This window comes from Balaenoptera physalus (assembly GCF_965194825.1).
Source record: "Balaenoptera physalus genome assembly, chromosome: 18".
In the NCBI taxonomy this organism is placed as follows: Eukaryota; Metazoa; Chordata; class Mammalia; order Artiodactyla; family Balaenopteridae; genus Balaenoptera; species Balaenoptera physalus.
In genome coordinates this window covers 78,264,182-78,288,146 of record NC_138899.1, presented here as the reverse complement: position 1 = coordinate 78,288,146, position 23,965 = coordinate 78,264,182, and the positions used below count along the sequence as shown (strand labels likewise).

Genomic DNA, 23,965 nt, shown 5'->3' with positions numbered 1-23,965 from the left:
TGCAGTAAAAGTAAAGGCATTAAAGGTTTCTATGTGCACACCCAGATTGCAGTAAAAGTAAAGTGTTGAAAGTTTACAGTGTTACCAAGTCCAAGCTCCTATTGCTCTGCTCACTGCCTGACAGGCAAACAAATTGAGGGACAAGGTGTCGGGGCAAGGAAGAGTGACTTTATTTGCAAAGCTGCCAGACCGAGAGGATGGTGGACTTGGGTCCCAGAGAACCATCTTGCCTGAGTCAGAATTCAGACTTCTTCAACCTAAGTGTCTATCAACAGATGAATGGATAAAGAAGATGTGGCACACATATACAATGGAATATTACTCCGCCATAAAAAGAAATGAAATTGAGTTATTTGTAGTGAGGTGGATGGACCTAGAGTCTGTCAGTGAAGTAAGCCAGAAAGAGAAAAACAAATACCATATGCTAACACATATATATGGAATCTAAAAAAAAAAAAAAGGTTCTGAAGAACGTAGGGGCAGGACAGGAATAAAGACGCAGACGTAGAGAATGGACTTGAGGACACGGGGAGGGGAAGGTTAAGCTGGGACGAAGTGAGAGAGTGGCATGGACATATATACACTACCAAATGTAAAATAGATAGCTAGTGGGAAGCAACCGCATAGCACAGGGAGATCAGCTCGGTGCTTTGTGACCACCTAGAGGGGTGGGATAGGGAGGGTGGGAGGGAGATGCAAGAGGGAGGAGATATGGGGATATATGTATATGTATAGCTGATCCACTTTGTTATACAGCAGAAGCTAACACACCATTGTAAAGCAATTATACTCCAGTAAAGATGTTAAAAAAAAAAAAAAAAAAAAAAGCAGTCTTTTTTGATACTGAAAGGGGAGGGAGTAAAGTCGAACATTTCCTGGTTCCCATCAGCTTCCGGAGGGGATGTGTTAATTTCTCCCTCCTGCGATCATTCACAGGTGGGCCTGGTCAGGATGTTCCCTGTGAGCCAAACAAGGGTGTTTTAGCTTCATGCTCATTCCCTGGGGGGCAGGGGTCCCAGAGATGGGCCGTCATGTGTAATTTAAGCTTACAGGCAACATCCCTTTAGTGATGAACTTGTAACGGTATCCAAAGGTTCTTCCTTATTACAACTACACGTTATAATGCACTTGGGAGAGCTATCATGGAATAATCTTTGGGCTTCAGGCAATTCATAACTATACTTACCAGTACTCTGGCCAGGAAGTTTTTACTTCTTTGGGTAATTGACAGGGGTTTTTTATGATGCAATGCCTCACCATGATACAGATTTGGGGGCAACCTTAAAAACCTGGTAAATATTTTTCACCATGAACCGTGACGCCACTGTAGGGAAAGAAGAGTTCGTTGGGTCAGTTAGTACAATATACCAGTAAGTTGTTTTTGTGTGCAAGGAAAATATGGGACTTAACTTAGAATTCTAAGGAAGAGTGGACACAGGGATGCCCCTGGAATCTGAGACTCAAAGTTGGTGCTTATCAGTGGACTGAGCAGAGGAATTCCTGGTTGGCATATCGAGTAAGTAAATACAGAGAAATTCTTGGGAGAAATGACTCTTGACAAAAAGAGCGTTATGCATGCGTTGAGGAATTATAGTAGCTGATATTTAGATGTTTAATAAGTCTCCTTGTGGTGTTGGAACTTTTTCATTTGACAGTTATAACCATATCAGTTCATAGAATTGTTAATTAAAAAAAAAAGAAGTTGTGCTTGTAACATTAGAGTGTCTTTGTGAAGTCTAATACCTCGCAGGAGGGCATATCGGTGTTTGGGGTCAGGAAGATTAAGAGATTGGTTCTGAGGTTTGGAGGTAGGATTATGCCTTTGGATTAGACAGGCTTGAGTTCACTGTAACATCTGGTGTAGTAGCTGTGACGAGATCATTGCATTAATAGTGTCAGCATCAGGTGTGGGAGCCTGCCGCAGAGTTCAGCTTTGTATTCACCGTGAGGCTGAAGTGCTAACCTCAGGGAGTGGCCGCTTGACAGCTGTGTGCACCCACAGCGACGGGGACGGGGAGAGTACAGAATTAGGAGACACATGACCTAGAGTGAAGCTCTGTTGATGATCAGCTGTACCTTTCAGGTGGTTCCACCTTACGTTTCCCTCCAGGAATTCTTCTTCGGGGGGCTGGCTTTATTTCTTTCTATCCTCCTATGAAACGTGATTAAGTTTATTTATTTATTTATTTTTTTAAAAATTATTATTTATTTATTTGTTTATTTTTTGGCTGTGTTGGGTCTTCGTTTCTGTGCGAGGGCTTCCTCTAGTTGCGGCAAGTGGGGGCCACTCTTCATCGCGGTGCGCGGGCCTCTCACCATCGCGGCCTCTCTTGTTGCGGAGCACAGGCTCCAGACGCGCAGGCTCAGTAATTGTGGCTCACGGGCCCAGCCGCTCTGCGGCATGTGGGATCCTCCCAGACCAGGGCCCGAACCCGTGTCCCCTGCATTGGCAGGCAGATTCTCAACCACTGCGCCACCCGGGAAGCCCTAAGTTTATTTTTAATTTATTTTTTCAAGTGCACATACTGCTTTTTAAAAAAATTTAATTAATTAATTTGGCTGCGTTGGGTCTTCGTTGCTGCGCACAGGCTTTCTCTAGTTGCAGCGAGTGGGGGCTACGCTTTGTCGTGGTGTGCGGGCCTCTCATTGCGGTGGCTTCTCTTGTTGTGGAGCATGGGCTCTAGGCACGCGGGCTCAGTAGTTGCGGCTCGCGGGCTTTAGAGCGCAGGCTCAGTAGTTGTGGCGCACAGGCTTAGTTGCTCCATGGCATGTGGGATCTTCCGGGCAGAGCTCAAACCTGTGTCCCCTGCATTGGCAGACAGATTCTTAACCACTGCGCCACCAGAGAAGTCCCCATGATTGTTTACATCATCGGCTTTTGACTTTGAAACTTCTGCTTAATAGCATTGTTTCTCGAAACTGATTTATTCTTAGAAGGTGATGGTAAAATTCAAAACAGAAAGTAAAAGTCTTTCTTTTGAAAGTTACTTAGGCCAACTAACATGCCAGCATGCACTAAGCATAGAAATGAAACCTGCATCTCTGCCAACAAGCGTGACTCACCCGCATGAGAGCAGGGCAAGTGTGCTGGGCCCTTCTTTGTCTGCTGTCCCGTGTCTGTGGCTGGAACCAATTTCCTGGCATCAGGGGTCTGCTTGACACCAGGGCAGAATGCGTGTATATGTAGACCCTGAGCTGACGGGAGACCTGGATGAGGTCTAGGGGCCGCAGGTGTGTGTAGGAGGTGCCTTGCTCCCCACTGCGAGTGGGTCTGAAAGACACTGCTTCCGAGGAGGTTTGAGGGATTGGGAAGGGTTATCCAAGTGGAGAAAGGCCTAGCAGCTGCCTGTGTCGACCTGCAAAGAAACTCAACTTGTAGACGCTGAACTCACTGCTGAGTTACGCTTCGCCCCATTTTTTTCTACCAGGTGAGCATGCTTATCCAGTGATTGTTACAGGGATTCTAAGGGTTAATACAGGTAAAATGCTTAGACAGGGCTCAACAAAAGATAGTGGCGCTTTTTATCATAATGATGACCTTGTGACCTGAAAAAGTCGGCTGACCTGGTGACACCGAAGTGGTGGAGGGGCCGGAGATCCAGGTTCCTCCATCTGCGTCTCCTTGGCATTGTGGTACCTTTTTAACGATTTTCCATATTTGAAACTTTCTCACTTCTCTGTCTGTGAAGTATCCATCCCAGCAACAGAGGGACTTGCTCCAGAAAATTCACTGGGCTTGTATTTTAAGGCTTAGCCAATCCAGCCCATATAGAAAAATCCTCTGAATTGAATATTTGAAACATAGCTTTTCTTCTTTGTTTTTAGTTTTGTCTATTAAACGTATTTCCTTAAAAGCACATTTGTCTTCACGTAATTTACATGATGGATTTCAACATATCTAAGGTATAAAATGGGTTTCCAGGAACAGCCCAGTTTGTATTACTGTACTTACTGGAAACGAGCCTTCAGAAGACTAGGGCTCACCTTTCACCCACCAGCTGGAGCCGACCAGGTTGTGAATAAAGCAGCACTGGCCTGTGTCTCTGCTCCCATGGTACCATTCCTGGAAGGCTCTGGGCTTTCTCTGCACATCCAAATCATAGCCATTCTTCTAGGCTACTCTTCGTTGCGGTACGCGGGCTTCTCATTGTGGTGGCTTCTCTTGTTGCGGAGCACGGGGTCTAGGCGTGCGGGCTTCAGTAGTTGTGGCACGTGGGCTCAGTAGTTGTGGCTCGTGGGCTCCAGAGTGCAGGCTCAGTAGTTGTGGCTCACGGGCTGCAGAGTGCAGGCTCAGTAGTTGTGGCACATAGGCTCAGTAGTTGTGGCTCACGGGCTCTAGAGCACAGGCTCAGTAGTTGTGGCGCACGGGCTTAGTTGCTCCGCGGAGTGTGGGATCTTCCTGGACCAGGGCTCGAACCCGTGTCCCCTGCATTGGCAGGTGGATTCTCAACCACTGCGCCACCTGGGAAACCCCAAACTCTTCCTTAATGAAATTGCCCTGGTGTTTGGCCCTGTTATGAGCCTGGCAGTCACCTTTGTCCTCTGAATTCCCAGATTTTTGTTCTCTCTTGTTTCTGTTGCCTCGGCTAAAATGTAAGCTTCTGCCTTAAGCTGTGTGCCTTTTCCCTGCCCACTACCCGGCAGCATGCTTTCCGTCTAGGAGGTGCCCCGTAACTTTGGATGAGTTAGCACCCCACAACATTTTAAATCATAGCTGCGCACAGCCTCTTATTTCCCTCCTCATCTCCTCTTTCCCTGAAAGAAGAGAAACCCATCAGTACTTGCAGTAATGAGAGTTCCTGATCCATCCGTGTATTTCCTTTGAATTCACCGACGGATGATGATTCCATCGGATTCACCGACGGTGAAGACGGATCATCGATGCTGTATCTGGGGAGATGTGGTTTGCGCAAAGTGGGGGTCTAGAAAAGGCCTCCAAAGTGTGTCTGTGAAGGCAAGAAGAGTCACGTTTCGCTTTTGTACAGTGTTTTCATTATGTTGATTTGATTAGGGGAGATAATCAGCCCACGTGCTTTCCTTGCTGCTGGACTGCTCGGTATCTGTGTCCTGAAGGATTAGAAACATCTTTGTAAACATGGGGTAGAGGCCAGAGTTGAACTTGAAACTCTTTGGGAAGGGGAGTGTGTGTGTGTGTGTGTGTGTGTGTGTGTGTTTGCGCGTGCGCACGCACCCCTGCACATGCACATACCTCTTGTTGCAAAGCTCTGTGATGATTGCACTAGTTTCCTGGTAATCTTTCTGGAGGCGAAAAAAAACCACCTTTATTTACAAGTACATAAAAAAATTAGGAAGATGACATAACCAACTTTAAAAAATTTTTTAAAAAATACTTTATTGAAATATAGTTGATTTATAGTGTGTTAATTTCTGCTGTACAGCAAAGTAACTCAGTTATACGTATATATATATTCTTTTTCACATTCTTTTCCATTATGGTTTATCACAGGATATTGAATATAGTTCCCTGTGCTCTAGAGTACGACCTTGTTTTTTACCTATCCAACTTTTAACTGACGTAGCAAAAGCCCAAACACCTATGTTTCCAGGAATTTTATGTCCTATCTTATTGATAAAGGGGAAATTTAGTCTAATTTCCCTTTGAGGAGGGGGTTGGGATATAGTCAGTTTAACTGTAAAAGAACTTGGTTTAAATGAGGGGTCAGTGAAATCTGGCCTGTGGGCCTGGGGGCTGGAATGGGTTTTACATTTAAGACTTTTGTGTTTAAAAAAAAAATGAGACTGAGGCCACATGTGGCCCAAAGCCTAAAATATTTACTACCTGACCCTTCGCAGAAAAAGTTTGCCAACCCTTGATTTCTGTAATTGATTTGTTTTGCGGATGAAAAAAATCAAGGCTCAGGTGGCCTGAGCTCATAGGGCAGCTGGTTCCAGTGGAAGGAGAATCGGGTTCAAGTGTCTGCAGATCTGGCTTCTCACCCAGCTTTCCTCGGACCTAATACACTTTTGTGATTGTTAACAGTTTCCCTTTTGACTCCGTCATCCTAGAATTCAGTGATGTCTGCAGTGCGATTCTAATACTAACTACCCAGAATTAGTCAAACTTCACAGGTTTAGGACACAATTCTTTGTAAGTCTGTCCTCATTCAGACCCCAGCTGCAAGGTCTGGGGTCCCCGGACCACCTGCACTTCTTAGCAACTGGCTACAAATTCAGAGTTCCCATTGACCCTGTAGTTTCAGTAATAACTAGAATAACTCAGAACGCTCAGGAAAGAGTGCCAAACTTATGATTATAGTTTTATCAGAAAGGGTACAAATCAGGAGCAGCCCAAAGAGACAGAGCGAGGTTTGGCAGGGTCTCTGTGGGAAGCTTCCTCAGGACATGTCACCTGAGCTTTGGCGTCCATAGTTTTGTTGGGGTTTCATTACATGGGTGTTATTACTTGTCTACATGTTGAACTTTCACCAGAGAGAACTTTCTACCTGAGAAACTTTCCTGCCTAACAGGGCGACCTTTGTTTTCCAGATGTTTCCTCCACCCTCCCATGAAAGCTCCTCCTTTCTGTGTGTCCTGACCCCTCCCCCTCTCTTTAGCTCAGTATGTGTTATAAGCTGCAATTTTCTGGCCACCTTTTTTTTTTTGTTAACATCTTTATTGGAGTAGAATTGCTTTACAATGGTGTGTTAGTTTCTGCTGTATAACACAGTGAATCAGCTATATGTATACATATTATCCCCATATCTCTGCCCTCTTGCATCTCCCTCCCACCCTCCCTATCCCACCCCTCTAGGTGGTCACAAAGCACCGAGCTGATCTCCCTGTGCTATGTGGCTGCTTCCCCCTAGCTATCTATTTTACGTTTGGTAGTGTATATATGTCCATGCCTCTCTCTCACTTTGTCCCAGCTTACCCTTCCCCTTCCCGTGTCCTCAAGTCCATTCTCTACGTCTGCGTCTTTATTCCTGTCCTGCCCCTAGGTTTTTCAGAACCATTTTTTTTTTTTAGATTCCATATATATGGTGTTTGTTAGCATACGGTGTTTGTTTTTCTCTTTCTGACTTACTTCACTGTATGACAGACTCTAGGTCCATCCACCTCACTACAAATAACTCAATTTCATTTCTTTTTATGGCTGAGTAATATTCCATTGTATATATGTGCCACATCTTCTTTATCCATTCATCTGTCAGTGGACGCTTAGGGTCCCACATTTTTATGGGATTCCTGTATATAGGTCTCCAGTCCCCGTGTCTCCCTCCTGCACCCCCAGTCAGGAGGTCAGGCTGATGTCAACTGGCTCAACCCCCAACTCTGCAGTCGTATGATTTTTCTGGCAGGTCAGCCCCCATTCTAAGACTGTCCAGGGTCCACTATGAGTCACCTCATTGGCATAAACGCAGGTTGCTCAGAAGGGCCCACAGACACTCCTGTTACTTGGAAAATTCCAAGGGGCCAGAGGCTACTCCCCCAGGAAGCCAGGACTAAGACCTGCCAAATTCTTTATTCTGAGACAATGTCCGAGGTCTGACTCCTTCCACAGAGCTGGTTACAGAGGTGCTGCCGAAAGGCTTCTCACTTTAATAGGTTTCTGACTTAGGAAGACTAGAATATTTCTTTCCCAAGAATTTCTTCTGTGAGAGAGTAAAACTCCTTTGCAAGTGAAAGGGCAGAAAAATTTTCCTTCTACCCATCTAGGTTCTTCAGCTGGTCTAATAATCAAGTTGGCATAAGACAGCTTAACAGAAAAACGAATCATCTCCCCGGGTCCCATGTCAAAGTTTCCAGAAGGCAGACCCTTAGTGGCCCAACGTGGACCAAGTAACCATCCCTGGTGGGAAGGATGAAGGGGATTGCAAGGTACAGACCTGCCCGCTGGGCTCCGAGAGGAGAGGGGTCAGGTTACCAGACCAGGGAGCCGTCCTTGGCTCCGGGCTGGGCGGGGTGGGCCTCTTCAGAAGGCACACACTACGTCAGCCCTTTGTGTATCCAGTTGACATGTACTTACAGGCCGCCTCCTGTGTGCTGGGCATTACTCGGGATGATGGGGGTGGAGCCGAGAAATAGACAAAACCCCTGCCCGCGTGGTCTTGGCTGACAGCTTTTCGGTCTGTGTTGCACTGTGCTTATCTGTGTCTATTCTTTGCTTTTACTTCGGCTTCTTTCTCAGTAGGTGTTTCCTGACTTGTCTCTGTCTGCTGACACCGGGCTTATGTACGTGGGGGAGTTGTAAACATACACTCTGATTTTGTGCGGTGGTATTTTCAAAGTGCGTTAACTCAGGATTCACCTCATGAGTCTGAATTTGAAACCTTAGTCATAAAGTGCTTTGCTGTACATGGTGCAGTATTTTCCTTAGGCAAGACATTTTCAACAAACTGTGTTATTTTGAAAATATTAACGTTTTTCTCCAAAGGAGGATTGGGTCAAGATGAGGCCACTGAGGCAGAAGAAAGTTATCTGAGTCTCGGGGGTGGGGTGAGGGAGACTATATTTCTACTTAAAATAAAATTCCAGATTTGGCCCTACTGTCGTATAGAAAGACGAGCTGGCCTGGTGCATGCTACGTACTTGGGGCATATTTCACTTAGTACTGTTATCACTAATTGTTTGTGTCAATAATTTTTTTACCCTAATATTTATTATCCAACATTGAAATTCTTGTTTGGGCAAACTTGTTTCCATTCTTATTTCTGTCAGTGTTGCTTTTTTTTGGCCCCAGTCTCCTCTTCAAATCCCAATCATCCAATGCTGCTTCTTTTTTCTGCTCCATATATTTCATCCAAAAGAAGTCGTGCAGAATTTTCTTTTGAGATGTTTCTCATGTCCATCTTTTTTCCCATTCTCCATTTAATTCATGCTTTCATCCTCTTGCTTCTAGAGTGTAGAGTTAATTTCCTGCCTTACTTCCAAATTCTCCCCTTTTTCTGCTTTTGCTTGTTAAGTCACTGCCAGGTGCATTTCTCTCCTGCTTAGAAACCTTCTGTGGTTCATCTGACCTTCAGGATGAAGTTCAAGTTTCTTCCCCTAGCATTTAAATCATCCACAGTCTGGCCACAGACTATTTTTTTCTGAGCTTCCTTTCTGTCTTCCAATTTGCATCCTCAGTGCTGGTTTTTGTTTTTTCCAATTGGTCCCCAGTGCATTTTGTCTACTGGGTCTTTGTCTAAGTTCTTCTTGTCCTTCCCCACGATGTTCTCCCCTCTCTGACTGTAAACCTGACCCAGACGTTAAGACTCCGAGGTCTGCCCTCACACTCTGTTCTGACCAGCTCCCCACCCTTGGCACAGAGAGGCTGCTGACCTCTGACCCTATTCGCACCTTCAAGCCCCCTCTTGGTCACTTGGTCGTAGATGCTGGTGCACTGGTAACCGTGGTTGTACTGGTTAACATTTTTGAGAGTGGGAGCCAGCTCTTTTTTGTTTGTGTTCTCGGCTGCCTCTTACAAGGAATTCTCAGTTATGACTGCCCATTTGTGTCCCTCGAGGAGCTTTAAAAAGAAAAGAGTCAGAATTGGTCAAGGTTGGGCCCAGGAACTAGTTAATTTTGAGTGCTTTCTCGGTGATGATGTGCAGCCAGGGTTGAGAGCCACTGAGCAAAGACCACCTGGCAGTGAACCGTTTTGCCCACAGTAGGGGCACAGGTCTGAGCCCTCAGTGCAAATCACTGCATCCCTGCCTGGAGGATTCAACTCGACCTTTTATAAGACTAAAGTAAAACTGACTTATTCAGCCAGCAAATATGAGTGTCCACCGTGTACCAGGCACTGTTCTGGGCGCTAAGGTCACTGCATTGAACAGAACATGTCTCTGCTGCCCTGGAGCTTTTGCTCTTGGACTTGGGAAGACAGACCATAAATAAATAGTGTCAGGTAATGATGATAAGGCTGTGGAGGAGGACAAAGTGGGACGTCGGCCTTAAATCAGCAAATGCTTTAAAACCAGCCTACTCTGGCGGCTCCCGGGCCAGCCAGTCTCGGAGGACCTGCTGCCCTCTGCTGCCCCTGTGGATAAGCGGAGGCAGAGGAGAGGGACCCCGGAGAGCGGGGGCTGGAGGGCAGGGTCTGAGGCTCGGGTCCTGTACTGAGACCACAGCAGCTCTCAATACCCAGTTTTACATTTGGGTGTCCTCTTCTTAGGATGAGGATTCTAATAGGATTCTAACCACTTTAAAAAAGATGACATACTTCCACAGCCAAAGCTGTCTCTTTCAAAATGTTTCTGAACATGCTTTGTAGCTATGAAGTGGCTGTTTACTGAAGTGAGATGCCCGTTTCCGAAGTTACGTGCAACACCTGTTTCTTTTATAGGTGGAAAGTGCGGCAGGTATTAGGGCAGATGCAATTTAAGGAAAAGCAGAGAAGACTGTCATCTGTAGGGCACTTATTTTTCTGTGGGCCTTGACGTCAGGGCCCCGCCCCCCCCAAGGTCAAATCGCTAGGTGGGTGGCCCCGTCCAGTGAGGGACCTGTCTTGTATTTGGAGGTGTGGTGTGTGTGTGTATGTGGAGGGGTGCACACCTGGGCAGACATATTGGGTGTGTCATCGTTGTCCTTGCCGACCCCTCCTCAAGTGAAGGTTATGGGGAACTTTAGCCCATGAGAGGCTCGGCTCTAGGACTGAAATCGCATCTTAAGGAGATAGACTGGCTTGGGTCTTAACCACAGAAGCCCTGGATGAAGGCGCAGGTCGCGCCCGCGAGCGGGGATGGGCGGGATTCTGCTCTCAGGTCGCCAGGCGCGTCGGGGGAGAAAAGCTGCTGGTTTGTTCCAGAAACCAGGGGACCAGCCCTCTGCACGGAGGGTCTGGAATTTCATTCTGGGGCACAGAGGTGTCTTCCACCATCCTCTCTGGCGGCCGAATGCAGGGCACACCCCCTTGCTGTGTCTCTCCGTTCCCGTTCCTCAGCGCAAAGAAGCAGGGAAAGCCTAGCTCCGGAATTCAGTCCCTGGGCCTGGAGGGGGAGCTCGGCCTGGGGAGGGGAAGCTCTGGCCTCTGCTCCCCGCGTCCGCTCGGCCCACGTGGCCCTACCTGCAGGGGGGCGCCCCTCGCCATCCCCGCGGGGCCTGCGCTCCCCGCGCCCAGGCCTGGCTGGCAGGGGAGGGGGGAGGGGGGAGGGGGAGGGGCGAGGTGCGGGAGGGGCGAGGTTCCCACCCCCGGGAGAGGCTCCTCCGCGCTGGGGACCACGCGGGCGGGGCGGGGCGGGGCGGGATGGGGCGGAGCCGACAAGCTGCGCGCGTCTCCAGGGGCCGCCGAGGTGCAGATGCGGCGCGTCTCCCGGAGCATCCTTTCCAGCTGGTCCCCGCCCGCCCGCCCGCCCGAGCTGCTGCCTGTGCCGGGCGTGATTTCTTTGTGTTCTTGCTTTCTGACCGCGCCTCTCCTCCGCAGGACCTGTTCGTTCTTCTTCGGGCTACAAGAAGGCAGATGATGAGATGTCCCGGGCCACGTCTGTTGGGGACCTGCTGGACGCACCAGCCCGCACCATTTACCTCAACCAACCGCATCTCAACAAATTCCGTGACAACCAGATCAGGTAGGAAGCGGCAGCCGAGAGTCGCAGGAAGCGGTTAATTCAGAGCTGGGATGGGGCTCGGCTTCCTCTCCTGGGCTTTTCCACGCACCTGGCCAGCCCCCTAACCCTCTCTGCTGTCGCCAGCCCCCTCCCCTCCCCTCCCCCTCAAGCCTGGCAGTCTACACCCGCGTTTCCAATCGGGTCATGGGAATATAGCTCGTATCTTTCTCTCCTTTGCGTTGGTTCTGTGCTCAGGCTGGCTGTGAGCCCGGAGGACCTTTTCAGGCTTCCGTCCCTGGCAAAAATGAGGTTTCTTGTCTCTGCATCCCTGAGTGCCCTTCCAAGAATTCCCCATTCCTGTTTTAAGCTAATTGATAGCTCTCTTTAACGAGTTACCGACTGTAATGTGGAGAAGCGCTTTATAATGGAATCCCTCCGGTCACAAGAACTCGCATTCAGCTCTCAATGCCCAGGACATTTGTTAAGAGGGCTTTATTTGCTGGGAAACTTTGTCCAGAGTTAGCGGGAAGATGGATGGATGCTAACATTTAAATGTCTGCATTTTGCCGGCCACTCTCTTGGATGCTTTAGCTACACTGGCTTTATAAAACCTCAGAACCTCTTGAAGAAGGCAGTCTTACCTTCAGACAAGGGGACTGACAGAGAAGGATGTTGAATATGGCCATTTAGCTACTAAATGACATAGCTGGAAATAGAACCTAGCCTGCCTGACTACTAAACCCAAAGTCTTTCTGCTGTGCAAAGCTAGATCTTTTAGGCATGTGAGTTAGCATGTTCGCAAATTTCATTAAACTTTCAGGCTTAGACAACTTTATCTCTGGGAGTGACTTCAGAGGATGTAGTTCTGTGAGTGGCTCAGAACACCATGCTCAGGTGTAGAGAAGGTAAGTGATTGGTCAGGTTACGTACAGATTATTGACAAACCTGAGTTCCAGGCCAGGGCTCCTTTGTGAAAGCGCCGACTAAAGCTTTGTTATGTGTTAAGTGTTCCTCTGCAGCCTTAGCACTTGAGCTTAGCCTGACATCTTTATTCAGAAAGGCCTGGCTGTTGGACATTATTGTAGCTTGATAGGATTTGGGATAAAATAATGGTGCATATACTATGCAGAAGTGACACTTTCATTTATTAAAAGAGTGTTACATTATCCTGGCTGTATTTTGGGTTTTAAGAATGACCGTTGGGGGCCTATTTAATACTTAAGCGTGTAGCTTGGAAGAATAGCTGAGACCGAATTCAAGGATGAGTGGGCTTGGTTTAAGATACAGAGCCTCAAGCATGAGTTCCCGCTTCACCCACTAGGATAACTCTAATCAAAAAGACAGTAGCAGGTGCTGGCGAGGATGTGGAGAAATGGGAACCATCCTACATTGCTGATGGGCATGAAAAATGGTGTAGCTGCTTTGGAAAACAGTTTGGCAGTTTCTTAAGAGGTTAAATGTAAAGTTACATACGATCCAACAATTCGAGGTGTATATACCCAAGAGAAATGAAGACGTATGTCCGCACAAAAACTGGTATAAAAGTCCCTAGCAGTATTATGATGGTAGGAAAAAGTGGAAACAGTCCAAATGTCTGTCGACTGACAAATGAGTAAATAAACTGTGGTACATCCATACAGTGGAATATCATTTGGCCACAAAAAAGAATGCAATTCTACAACATGAATTAACTTTGAACACGTTATGTTAGGAGAAGCCAGTAATAGGCCTCCTGTATGATTGTATTTATATGAAATACCCAGAAGAGGCAAATCCATGGAGACATAAGATTGGTGGATTCTAGGGCTGAGGAGTAGGTTGGGAAAAGAGGAATGACTGTAATGTACACGGGGTTTCACTGGGGTGATGGATACACAACTCTGTGAAATATACTTAAACCATCTGCAATCCGGCACTGACATTATAGTTCCATTTCCTTAGACTTTCTCATGTCTGACCTTAAGATATTTTCAAGTAGTATTTTTGCTTAGTTCCTATTAATTTTGGTATCCATTTGTGCATGCTTAAAGCTGGGAGAATGAAATAGGGGTCTTTGTTTTTTGTCTGAATTTTCTAGTTCCCATGGAAGGTGAAGATTTTTAAAAGCCTTGGTAGTGGGGCCTCACAACCTGTTCTGTAATTAAGACTCACATTGACTTTAAAATTTTTTAAATTTATTTATTTTTTTATTGGAGTGTAGTTTATGTACAATGTTGTGTTAGTTTCCGGTGTACAGCAAAGTGATTCAGTTATACACACATGTATACATAAATCCTTTTTCAGACTCTTTTCCATTATAGGTTATTACAAGATATTGAATATAGTTCCCTGTGCTGTACAGTAGGTCCTTGTTGGATCTGTTTTATATATAGTAGTGTATAAAACACTACTAATTTATCCCTCCCCCACCCCTCCCTTTTGGTAACCATAAGTTTGTTCTCTATGTCTGAAGACTCACATTGACTTTTGAAACTGATTTTTATTATTAATCAAAGAGATTTCCAGCGGCTGCCTGTTACACAGTTTCATTTGTACTTTTTTGGGGGTGGGGGAGGGCTAAGTGGGAGTATACCGTGGGTTGGCTAGGAATAAAGTAGGTAGACACAAACCATTCCATTTAAAGCCTTGTATGTGAGTGTATAATTGAATTAGTTAAATATGTTAAATCTTACAATTCATACAGTTTCTGAGTTCATGGCTTATACTGTGAGCATAGGTTTCAGAATATACTGAATAGGCTCTAAGAAATTAAAGTATGGTGCCTGCTGTTCTAGAAAATGGTCTTCCAATATTCACTTTACCTCCACTGTATATTTAATTAGGAATTACTAATGGTAATGTGACTCATAGTTCATTAAAGAATTGATTTTAAAGCTTCTTGGCTTATAGTTTAAGGATTTTACAAAATGTTGGACAATATTGTTTAAGTACTTGAATATCGCTGAAATCGTTTTATAAAATATTGACTTTTTAAAAAAATAAGGCTTTTTGTCTTGGTCATGACTGTTTGTTGAAAGTTGATAAAGCTACTCAAAGGAATATTTTCATAAAAGGGAGTTGATAAAGGATTTATTTTTCTTAATATAGTTTTTCTTGTGAAAACATTAATGGTTTTGCCTGGAAGCTGGGGCATGGAGTGTTGATCCCAGATAGCTTGCGTCTAAACTGAGGCTTTTGAAAAGAAGGGACCACATGGGACAGATGGGGCTCATGCTGATCTGTGGAGTGGGGGGTGTCTGGTGTATCTGACGCCCTGCACCTCCGTAGGCTGGCCCTCCCTGGAACCGAGCTCTCGCACTTACCTTCCCCACCCGAGGCCCTCTCTGGCTTGGAACCTCATGATGGTAGTAGTTGCTCTGTGACTGCCTTCATGGGCAACTGGTGTTTTGACTTCACGGAAGGGATTGGAGTTTGCCAAGGTGGGATGTGGTGGCTGGGTGTTTGGGGAGGTTGGGGAGGGCCAGCAGCATGGTACAATTCAGGGCAGCGATGGATGGTCCGGGGTTAACGTTTGGACTGTTGTGTCCATCCAAGAAGGAGGCTCCACCAGGCGAGTGGGAGTGAGAAGGTCACTGCCGGGGTTGACTGTGGCTTTGGCAGCCCCAGGGGAATGCCAGACATGGTGACTCAAATTCCAAGCAATTCCTTGAAATTCTGGGAGGGTTTGTGCCATGTCAATGGATGTCTCTCTAAACCTTGTTCTTGACACTGCAGATAACACCAGCGTTTGATCTGAAGCTGTGGTATGTTGAAGTTTTCCATTATGGAAGCCAATGAATTTGGATTATCATAATCATAGAGAAATAGAACATGGTCTTTTTCTCCTAGGCATTGATCTTCTAGGACCTTAACTGTGAAGACAGTAACTGTCTTCAATCATCCAGCAATGAGTAGATTTTACAGTGTAATTATTACATCTACACATGAAAGATTGTATATATGTCTACTTGACGAGATTCCTTTTTTCTCAAGTGTACAGTCACATCTCCTTTAAAATTTAACAGCTTTATTGAGAAATAATTCACATACCATGTAATTCACCCATCTAAAGGATACAGTTCAGCGGCTTTTAGTATATTCAAGGTTGTTCTAAAGTTGTGGTGATGGTTGTACATTTTATCACTTCCAGAAGAAACTCTGTACCCATTAGCTGACATCTCCCCATCCCCTCCTCCCCGGCCTGAAGCAACCACTAATCTACTTTCTATCTCTGTAGATTTTCCTGTTCTGGACATTTCATATGAATGATACCATTTCCCTTTAAGCATTTTAAGTTAAATATTAAAAGCTTATAGAAAGCTTTCTACTGAGTGGAACCTGGTGGCGAATAATTAATTTTGTATCTAAATTTTAAAAAATGTTTCAAGTTATACAATTTTTCTTCCGGAAAATACCTTGAAATGATTTCCTGATCAAAGGAATGGGCAATATTTATGTCATCAAGATCAGGCAAGTGCAGTCTTTTTATGTGACTGTCGAGCATGCCATTTAAAACAGTGAGTTTCAAGGCTGTCAAACGGTTTTCTCCAGTATTTGAAATGAGGCCTTCAAAGCAAGTTAGGAATGTTTACAGACACTCAGCTTTGAATGAGTCATTCATTTCAGGTGGGAGTTTAAGCTGGCGAAAATCTTCATTAAAGCAATAACTCGAGCTTTGTCAAGCTATTGCATTGCTTAAAGTTGGTTTGCCTTAAGAGAAAATTGCTTCATATGAATATTTTGCTGATTTTGTCAGGATAAGTTTGGAATAGAATTTTGCCTTTATAGAAAGGAGAATTGAGCACTGAGTGGTATGTTTAATAGCATCACAGTTTCATAATATTAGGCTGGGATCCTGATGCCTAAGAGGATATTTTTCTTTTAAGGAGTGAAGAGAACAAAATCATCTTCAAAAGCAGTTTGTACCCGAATAGCGGTGGTAAATGTTGTATATGGTACCAGATCTAAGATCATGGAGGGGGCTGCGAGGATGAGCGATTCTGTCTAAATGGCTAAAGCTGCAGAATTTAGGTAGGATCTGGTCATCACACTTAAGGTGCTTATAGTTTAACAGAGAAACCATACCAAGATACTGGTAACAATCGTAACTTCCTTTTGATTCACGTACACATCGTTGTATTAAAAACCAAGGTTTATAGATCTCCTGTGAGACGGTCATCCTTGTCAAGTTTGGCAAAGGTAAAGGTATATAAAATCCTTATCAAGAATAGTTGATTATGTTGAAAGCATTCCATTTACCTACTTTAAAACGGCCTCAAGATTTTCTTCCATTTATGCTGTTTTTTATTGATCTGTTTATATTTTGAATAAAACTTGTATGTTCTTAAGGCATACAACATGATGGTTTGATACACATAGCGAAATACTACAGTCAAGCTAATTAACATATAATCTCTTCACATAGTTAGCATTAGCTGTTTTTAATTTCTAGGCATATACTTGGTTAATCTCCAAACCAAGCACTCCTATCCTATATTTTCTGAACATGAATGTCACAGCACATCAAGAATCCTTACTTTTATACATGCCAGTAGCAAGTAAGGCCATAGAAGATGCTTGTAATTAGAACGCTTATCAGGTTTGCACCGCTGGAGGCACCTTTTGAGGTATTCTGCAGATAAAAGCCTTCAAATCGGGGGCCTTTGGCACTGTTTATTTCAGGTAGCTATGAAACGCTTGAGCTTTCTTGAAATGTAGTATTTTTAGAAACAAAAGCATGTCAGCCTTGAGCCAGTTTTGTATTTGATGTTTCTAAGGAAACAGCAAATGTCTAGGAGAACCGACTTGGACGGGTGATTGCTTTATCAAGTTGACCCTTGTATGGGTAGATCTGGTGCAGATTTTGAATTTGACTAAAGAAATGTCTGTGCCGTTCCCATTTATAAAAACAGGCAAAGGTGTTAGGTTTGAGTTCTAGCCAGTCACTTATTTTCCCCTCCCTTAGTCCCAGATTCTGTTTAACTCTTACTGTCTGTCTTCTGTGAACTTGAGCGCTTCTGACTCTTACTGATAAAAAGAATTAAGCATCAGGATTTGTGAAAAACACAAGTTAAAATTAACCAGAATTGGAGACGACTAGGGCGATGTGACAGCTACACGCAGTATCAGTTCTAAATCAGATCTTGGAACAGAAAAGGTACATTGGAGGAAACACTGAACTTATTTTTTAAATTGAAGTATAGTTGATTTACAATGTTGTGTTAATTTCTGCTGTCCAGCAAAGTGATTCAGTTATACACATATATACGTTCTTTTTCATATTCTTTTCCATGATGGTTATTGAATATAATTCCCTGTGCTATACATACAGTAGGACCTTGTTGTTTATCCATTCTCTACATAATAGTTTGCATCTGCTGATCCCAAACTCCCAATCCATCCCTCCGCCACCCCCTTCCCCCTTGGCAACCACAAGTCTGTTCTATATGTCTGTGAGTCTGCTTCTGCTTTGTAGATAAGTTCGTTTGTGTCGTATTTTAGATTCCACATATAAGTGATATCATATGATATTTGTCTTTCTCTTTCTGACTGACTTCACTTAGTATGATAGTGTCTCCTTGCAACTGTGTTGCTGCAAATGGCATTATTTTGTTCTTTTTCACGGCTGAGTAGTATTCCACTGTATATATGTAACACTGGTGAACTTTGAACTCTGTAGTTGGGGTAGTATTGTGCCAATGTCATTAAATTAGCTTTGATCGTGATTCTAAGGTGATAGGAGATACTGACTTTGTGGGGGCCTGGGTGAAGGTTTATGGCAACTCTGTACTATGTTTGCGACTCTTCTGTGAGCATCAACTTATCTCAAAGTAAAAATACACTAAAAACCAGAAGTATCTGGGAGAGTAGGAGCTAAATGCTCAACTCTTGTCTTTCTGTTGGATGCTTTGGGCAATGTTGGGTCCTTACTGGGGACAGATGTGTGTTTGAAGGGGGGGTGGTCAGGGGAGCCTGGACCAGTATCTTCACACATCCACGGTGCCGATCAGATGGGCAGACAGCATCCCCTTAGCTGGCAACACTAGGGTCTGTTTGCAAACGTCCGATCTAGTTGTGTCAAAGTTGAAAAAGTAGAACCGTGGGCTGCAGAAAATTCTGCCATCAGAGTTCAGTCATGTGAGCTTTTGTGTAGTTATCTAGAAAGTAGCATCTAAGTGTTCATTCTGCTACTTCTGGCTGAGTCACTCAACAGACAGCAGAAGCTTACTCAGAAATGCTAATCAGCAACCCTTTCAAGAGGGACAATGCTTAGAGAGAACAAAAGGGGGAGGTCTGACCATTGTTGGGAGGGAGGGAGGTTTTACAGAGAAATTTCCTGAAATCCATGAGGTTGGCTTTGATCATCTAAATGCTGATCTGCCCTTTTCTCCTAAATGAACGCCAGCTCTTCACAACTCACACTGTAGGCTTTTAGATACCCTTACCTATTTTTTTAATTAGATGTATTTAGGAAAGGATTTGGGGTTGAGTTTGGGATGTTGTGATTGGTCCTTCAGAGGGATTATTCTCTGTATCTTCAGTATTTGTCCTCCATAGGCTCCTGGAGAGGTTTGGCTGGCTGGGGCTTTCAGACCTGCCTGAGACAAGCTGACAGCTGGGGAGAGGGCCTCGCTCTGTCACATAAGCTCTACAGCCCCATCAGTGGTCTCCAGACTTTTTTGATCACATGTCCCATCAGTAAAACTTTTTACCATGAACCTGGAATATATATCTATTTAACTATCATTATCTGAAGACCCAATACGTATTTACCAAGATTCTCAGTTAAGAATTATGGATGTCAGTCTACATTGTTGGTAACTTTCTTGATTTCTGCATATTTTCAGCTGATTTATCAGATTTAATTAAATTATCCTAATATTTAACCCGGAAAAATGCTTTTGAAGAGCTTTTATTTCCTAAAGGTGCCAATTGTACTGTTTATTTGCTTGTCATTAGTTTATTATTTTCAATCTGCGTTTTCCTTCATTGCATGATTCTTCTTTTTTTTTTGGCTGCTGCGTTAGGTCTTCTTTGCTGCGAGCAGGCTTTCTCTAGTTGCGGTGAGCGGGGGCTACTCTTCGTTGTGGTGCGGGGGCTACTCTTCGTTGTGGTGCGTGGGCTTCTCATTGCGGTGGCTTCTCTTGTTGCGGAGCACGGGCTCTAGGCATGCGGGCTTCAGTAGTTGTCGCTCATGGGCTCAGTAGTTGTGGCACGCGGGCTCTAGAGCACAGGCTCAGTAGTTGTGGCGCACGGGCTTAGTTGCTCCGCGGCATGTGGGATCTTCCCGGACCAGGGCTCGAACTCGTGTCCCCTGCATTGGCAGCCGGATTCATATCCACTGTGCCACCAGGGAAGCCCATTGCATGATTCTGAAGCCACTTGTTCTTTTTGGGAGAGTTAGTCTAGTTGATAAGTTAATGACAAGTGCACCTAGCTGGACGCAGACACTGAAACATGCAGTAATAAGCCGAGAGAATGGCCAGGGGAGGGCACCTCTGTTGCTCCCTTAGTCACTTAAGCTGCCAGACAAAATACCATAGACTGGGGGTTTAAACAACAGAGATGCATTTTCTCACAGTCTAGAGGCTGGAAGTCCAAGATGAGGGTGCCAGCATGGTCAAGTTCTGGTGAGGACCCTCTTCCTGGCTTGCAGACTGCCACCTTCACGCATGGTGAGGAGAGAGAGAGAGGGAGAGACCAAGCTGTGTGGTGTCCCTTCTTGTGAGGGCACTAATGCCATCATGGGGGCCCCACCCTCATGACCCCATCTCAGCTTAATCACCTCCCAAAGGCCCCGTCTCCAATACCGTCACGGGGGATGGGGGTGGGGTTAGGGCTTCGACATAGGGATTTTCAGGGGACACAGTTCAGTCCACAGCATCCCCCGACCCCCACTGTTAGGGAGCTTCTCCTTCAGCTGTGTTACAGAGGGTCTTGGGGCATTCAGTAAAGCTAACTTTTTGGAGGTGCATGTACATATAAGCTCTGAAACCTTTCTCCTACACCCCAGGGTGGAAGCACCTGCTCTAGATTCTTTTCCTTGGAGAAAACCTGTCTGGTCCGACCCAGTCTGACCTTGACCTTAGGCCTCAGCAGCACTGAGACCCATGACAGTAAGGAGGCTGGAGCACCGTTTCCAAGCCTGCGCTGGTCTGTGCTCGGGAAGCACGTCAGCCCCCGACTGTCAAGAGTGATGCTCTGGGGCTGGGCGTGGGTCATGGCTCTGCAGGGCAGGCCAGCGGCAGAGTGGGTGAAGCTGACGGTAGGTGACCAGTGAGCTGGGTTGGAGGTGAGTAGTGGCTCACGTCGGGAGGGCATCCAGGCACGGGGGAGGCACCCAGGCATGGGGGAGGCACGTGCGAAGGGCAGAAGGTCTACCAGCTGTGTGTGTGCCTTTCCAGAAGTGATGCGGATGATGCCTGAGGTGCCGAGAAAAGCCAGGCTCCTGGAGGTGAGTTAGCTGCAGAGAGGAAGGCTTTTAAAGGGGCAGGTGACAGCGTTACTTTGTTTCCGGGACCCTTCTGGCTGATGCAGTTATATAAAGGAATATTCCTTAAATTATCCAATCAAAAAATGACTCCTTTATTTCTGCTCCTGTAAAGAGTGGAGGTTTCAAAAGTATTGTCTAGCATATGAAATGTGTTACCAAGCTCTGACAATTTAAAAATAGAGCTCTTTATTTGAAAACACTAAGGCTATTGGCTGAGTAGTGTCATACTTACTTCCCCAGTATTTCATCTCTTTTAAAACTGCCTCCTGTTAATGTTTCATGTTACCTTTACAAATCATTAATCATTCTAGGGTTGATAGATCAGAATAAATTGAATTACCTCGTAAATGACTGTGGCAAAGGGGCAAACAGAAACATTGACTTCTCTCAGTGTTACTGTTTTGCTGGCCAGCTGCCACTAGGATTTCAGTAAAGTTTTGTTCACTATGTTTCCTTAGATGTTGCAGGAGAAATAATTTTAAGGACAGGAGAGTGTGTGTGCATGTATATATATAGTTATTCTCTGTATGGAGGTCTTGACATGGGTCAACCATGTTTATAAGCCCAGTATTGTCAATATTATGAAGTTGGGAAACTCCAAGGCCAAAGAAAACATCATGGGAGATTGCTTCTGATGTCTTTACCAATCTCCTTCCTCCATTCTGTGTAAATGCATGCGCACACGTGCACACACACACGTACACACATACATACATACACACACACACATGCACGCCCGAAACGCTCACTTAATGCTTACAATTCATTTGCCTACAAAGGAACATTTGTCTCCATTGAGGGTTGGAGGAGTTATCTATGATATTTTTGCCCTTAAAACTGTACCTGAAAACTCCAAAACTACATGCTCATATTAAACTCTGAGGGCATGTTGAGAATGCTTCATGTTGTTCATCAATTACTGACCATTTTTTCATGTTTCTAATTCCAGTTTCTGAGGACCATGTATTTTGAGATTTGCGGTCTATTTGATAGTAACTTCCTTTGGATGGTTCATGGGCACAATACAGGGCTGCAAAAATTTTTTTCACATGTCATACGCTTACCTAGACAAGAAGCTGTTTTTAATACAGTGCTGGTGTTTGCTATGGACTAAAATAAGTGTTTTATGGAAACCAACCCATGATGTTTAAGGATTTAGGAATAGTGGATTGCTTTATAAGAAAGTTAGCTCAGTTAGGTTTTAAATCATAATACTTTCTATATAAATAGATCACAGATATTAATGTTCTTCACAGCCAAATATGTTTTCTCACCTAGCAGCTGAAGATAAATCAGTTATGCATCGCATGTTCTTTTGAACTGTTGGGCTAAGGGACCTCATGAATTTTGATATTTTGAGATACTACAATTAGAAAATATGAATACAGTAAGAATGTCTAGGCTTTTTGAGAAACTCATATGCTGTTTACTTTTTGAAATACATCGGGTATTTAAAAAATTAGAACGGCCTAAAAATCAGTCCACATATGTCCGTGGAATAATAATGTTTATAACGTAATGAATAGAGCAGTAGTTGAGTGATAGAGCTTTGTTGTAACGTCTGAGATGTGTTCTCTGCTTAGTAAGACTTTGAAGATAGTTGCTGACTGTGAGGGGGCAGGGGATCGGGGAGAGATGGATTGGGAGTTTGGGGTTAGCAGATGCAAACTATTCTATATAGAATGGATAAACAACAAGGTCCTACTGTACAGCACAGAGAACTGTATTCAATATCCTATGACAAACCATAATAGAAAAGAATATGAAAAAGAATATATCAACATATATGTATAACTGAATCACTTTGCTGTTCAGCAGAAACTAACATTGTAAATCAAGTATACTTCAGTAAAATTAAAAAAAAAAAAAAAAGTGAATTGTCTCTAAAACCTTTCTGCCAGGTTGATGTAGCCCATAAATGATCAAGTGCATTTTTGTGGAATCTTTGCAAAACAGCTTCAGTGCCGATGGTCACTTCACGCTTGCACTCCACAGGCCATATCGTGCTCCCCATTTCCTGTCGCATGGTTGGGGAGACCAGGATATGTAGATCATTTTAAAAAAAAACCTTACATTGTATAAGAAAAATCTGTTTATTTGGTCTGGGGTGGGGCTCTGATTTCTGTTGGAAACTAGCACGTGGTGATTTTGTTGAAGGTGGTCCTTATTGTCACCCGTCCTGCAGTGCGTATGTCACGGGATTATTGTGAGGATTAATTAATTAATATGCATAATTAGTGAATTAATATGCAGAAAACACTGTAAACAGTGCCTGGCTGAGTGCCTTATGAATTTTGATGTTCCCGTCATTTGCATTTTAGATAGTATGTTTGGCAATAACTTTCCACTAAACTTTGTATATAATCACTTGAGTTAAAAAAACAACAACAAAAAAAACCAGGTTTGGTGTTGTGTTAGTAGAGATTAAAAAATAATGTGCACATTGAGTAGGCTGAGTGGATGTAAGGAACAAACACAAACATTTTCGTTTTGCTTAAACCTGATTTTTAAGATTTAATTCTAGTGTTTGCCTGAGGTTATCACAGAGAATTTTAAATTACTAAGTACTTATTGGAAAAATAGTAACAGAAAAAACTAGCAGTGTAAACTTTTTTGTTTCTGTTTTTTTTTGAATAGCCAGAGGAGGGAAGGCAATCAAAGTGAAGTAAAATGGGCGAAGCAAATCTGGTCTATAGGTCTTGGCTCTCCTGATTTCTGGCTGAATGACCTGTGCCAGTAATTTCCCTGAGGCTGCATTTCCTCATTTGTCAGATGGGAAGCACATTTCCTTGAAGGTTGCTTGTGATGTTAAATGAGGCTCCAAATGTGAAAATGTCCAGAACGTGGTGAACCGTGGATATTGCCTCTCCGGTCCTTCATAATATGTCATGTGTAGGCCTATCGCTTTTTTCTTTCCCTTTTTTCTTTTTAATTGTGCTAAATACACGTGACATAAAATTTACCATCCTCATTATTTTAAGTATACGGTTCAGTAGGGTCAAGT

At 44.3% G+C, this 23,965-nt stretch overlaps 1 protein-coding gene across 3 annotated transcripts in view; it reads left to right on the top strand.

The window, feature by feature from the left end:
* Window positions 1-23,965, top strand: part of LOC309647806 (phospholipid-transporting ATPase IB) — a 546,353-nt gene that overhangs the window by 84,311 nt on the left and 438,077 nt on the right. For all 3 annotated transcript variants that reach the window (XM_082435527.1, XM_082435526.1, XM_082435525.1), the window contains exon 2: window positions 11,366-11,510. In XM_082435527.1, the coding sequence (XP_082291653.1) occupies window positions 11,410-11,510 (101 nt within the window). In that variant the 5' untranslated portion in view covers window positions 11,366-11,409. The remainder of the gene's footprint in view (window positions 1-11,365; window positions 11,511-23,965) is intronic.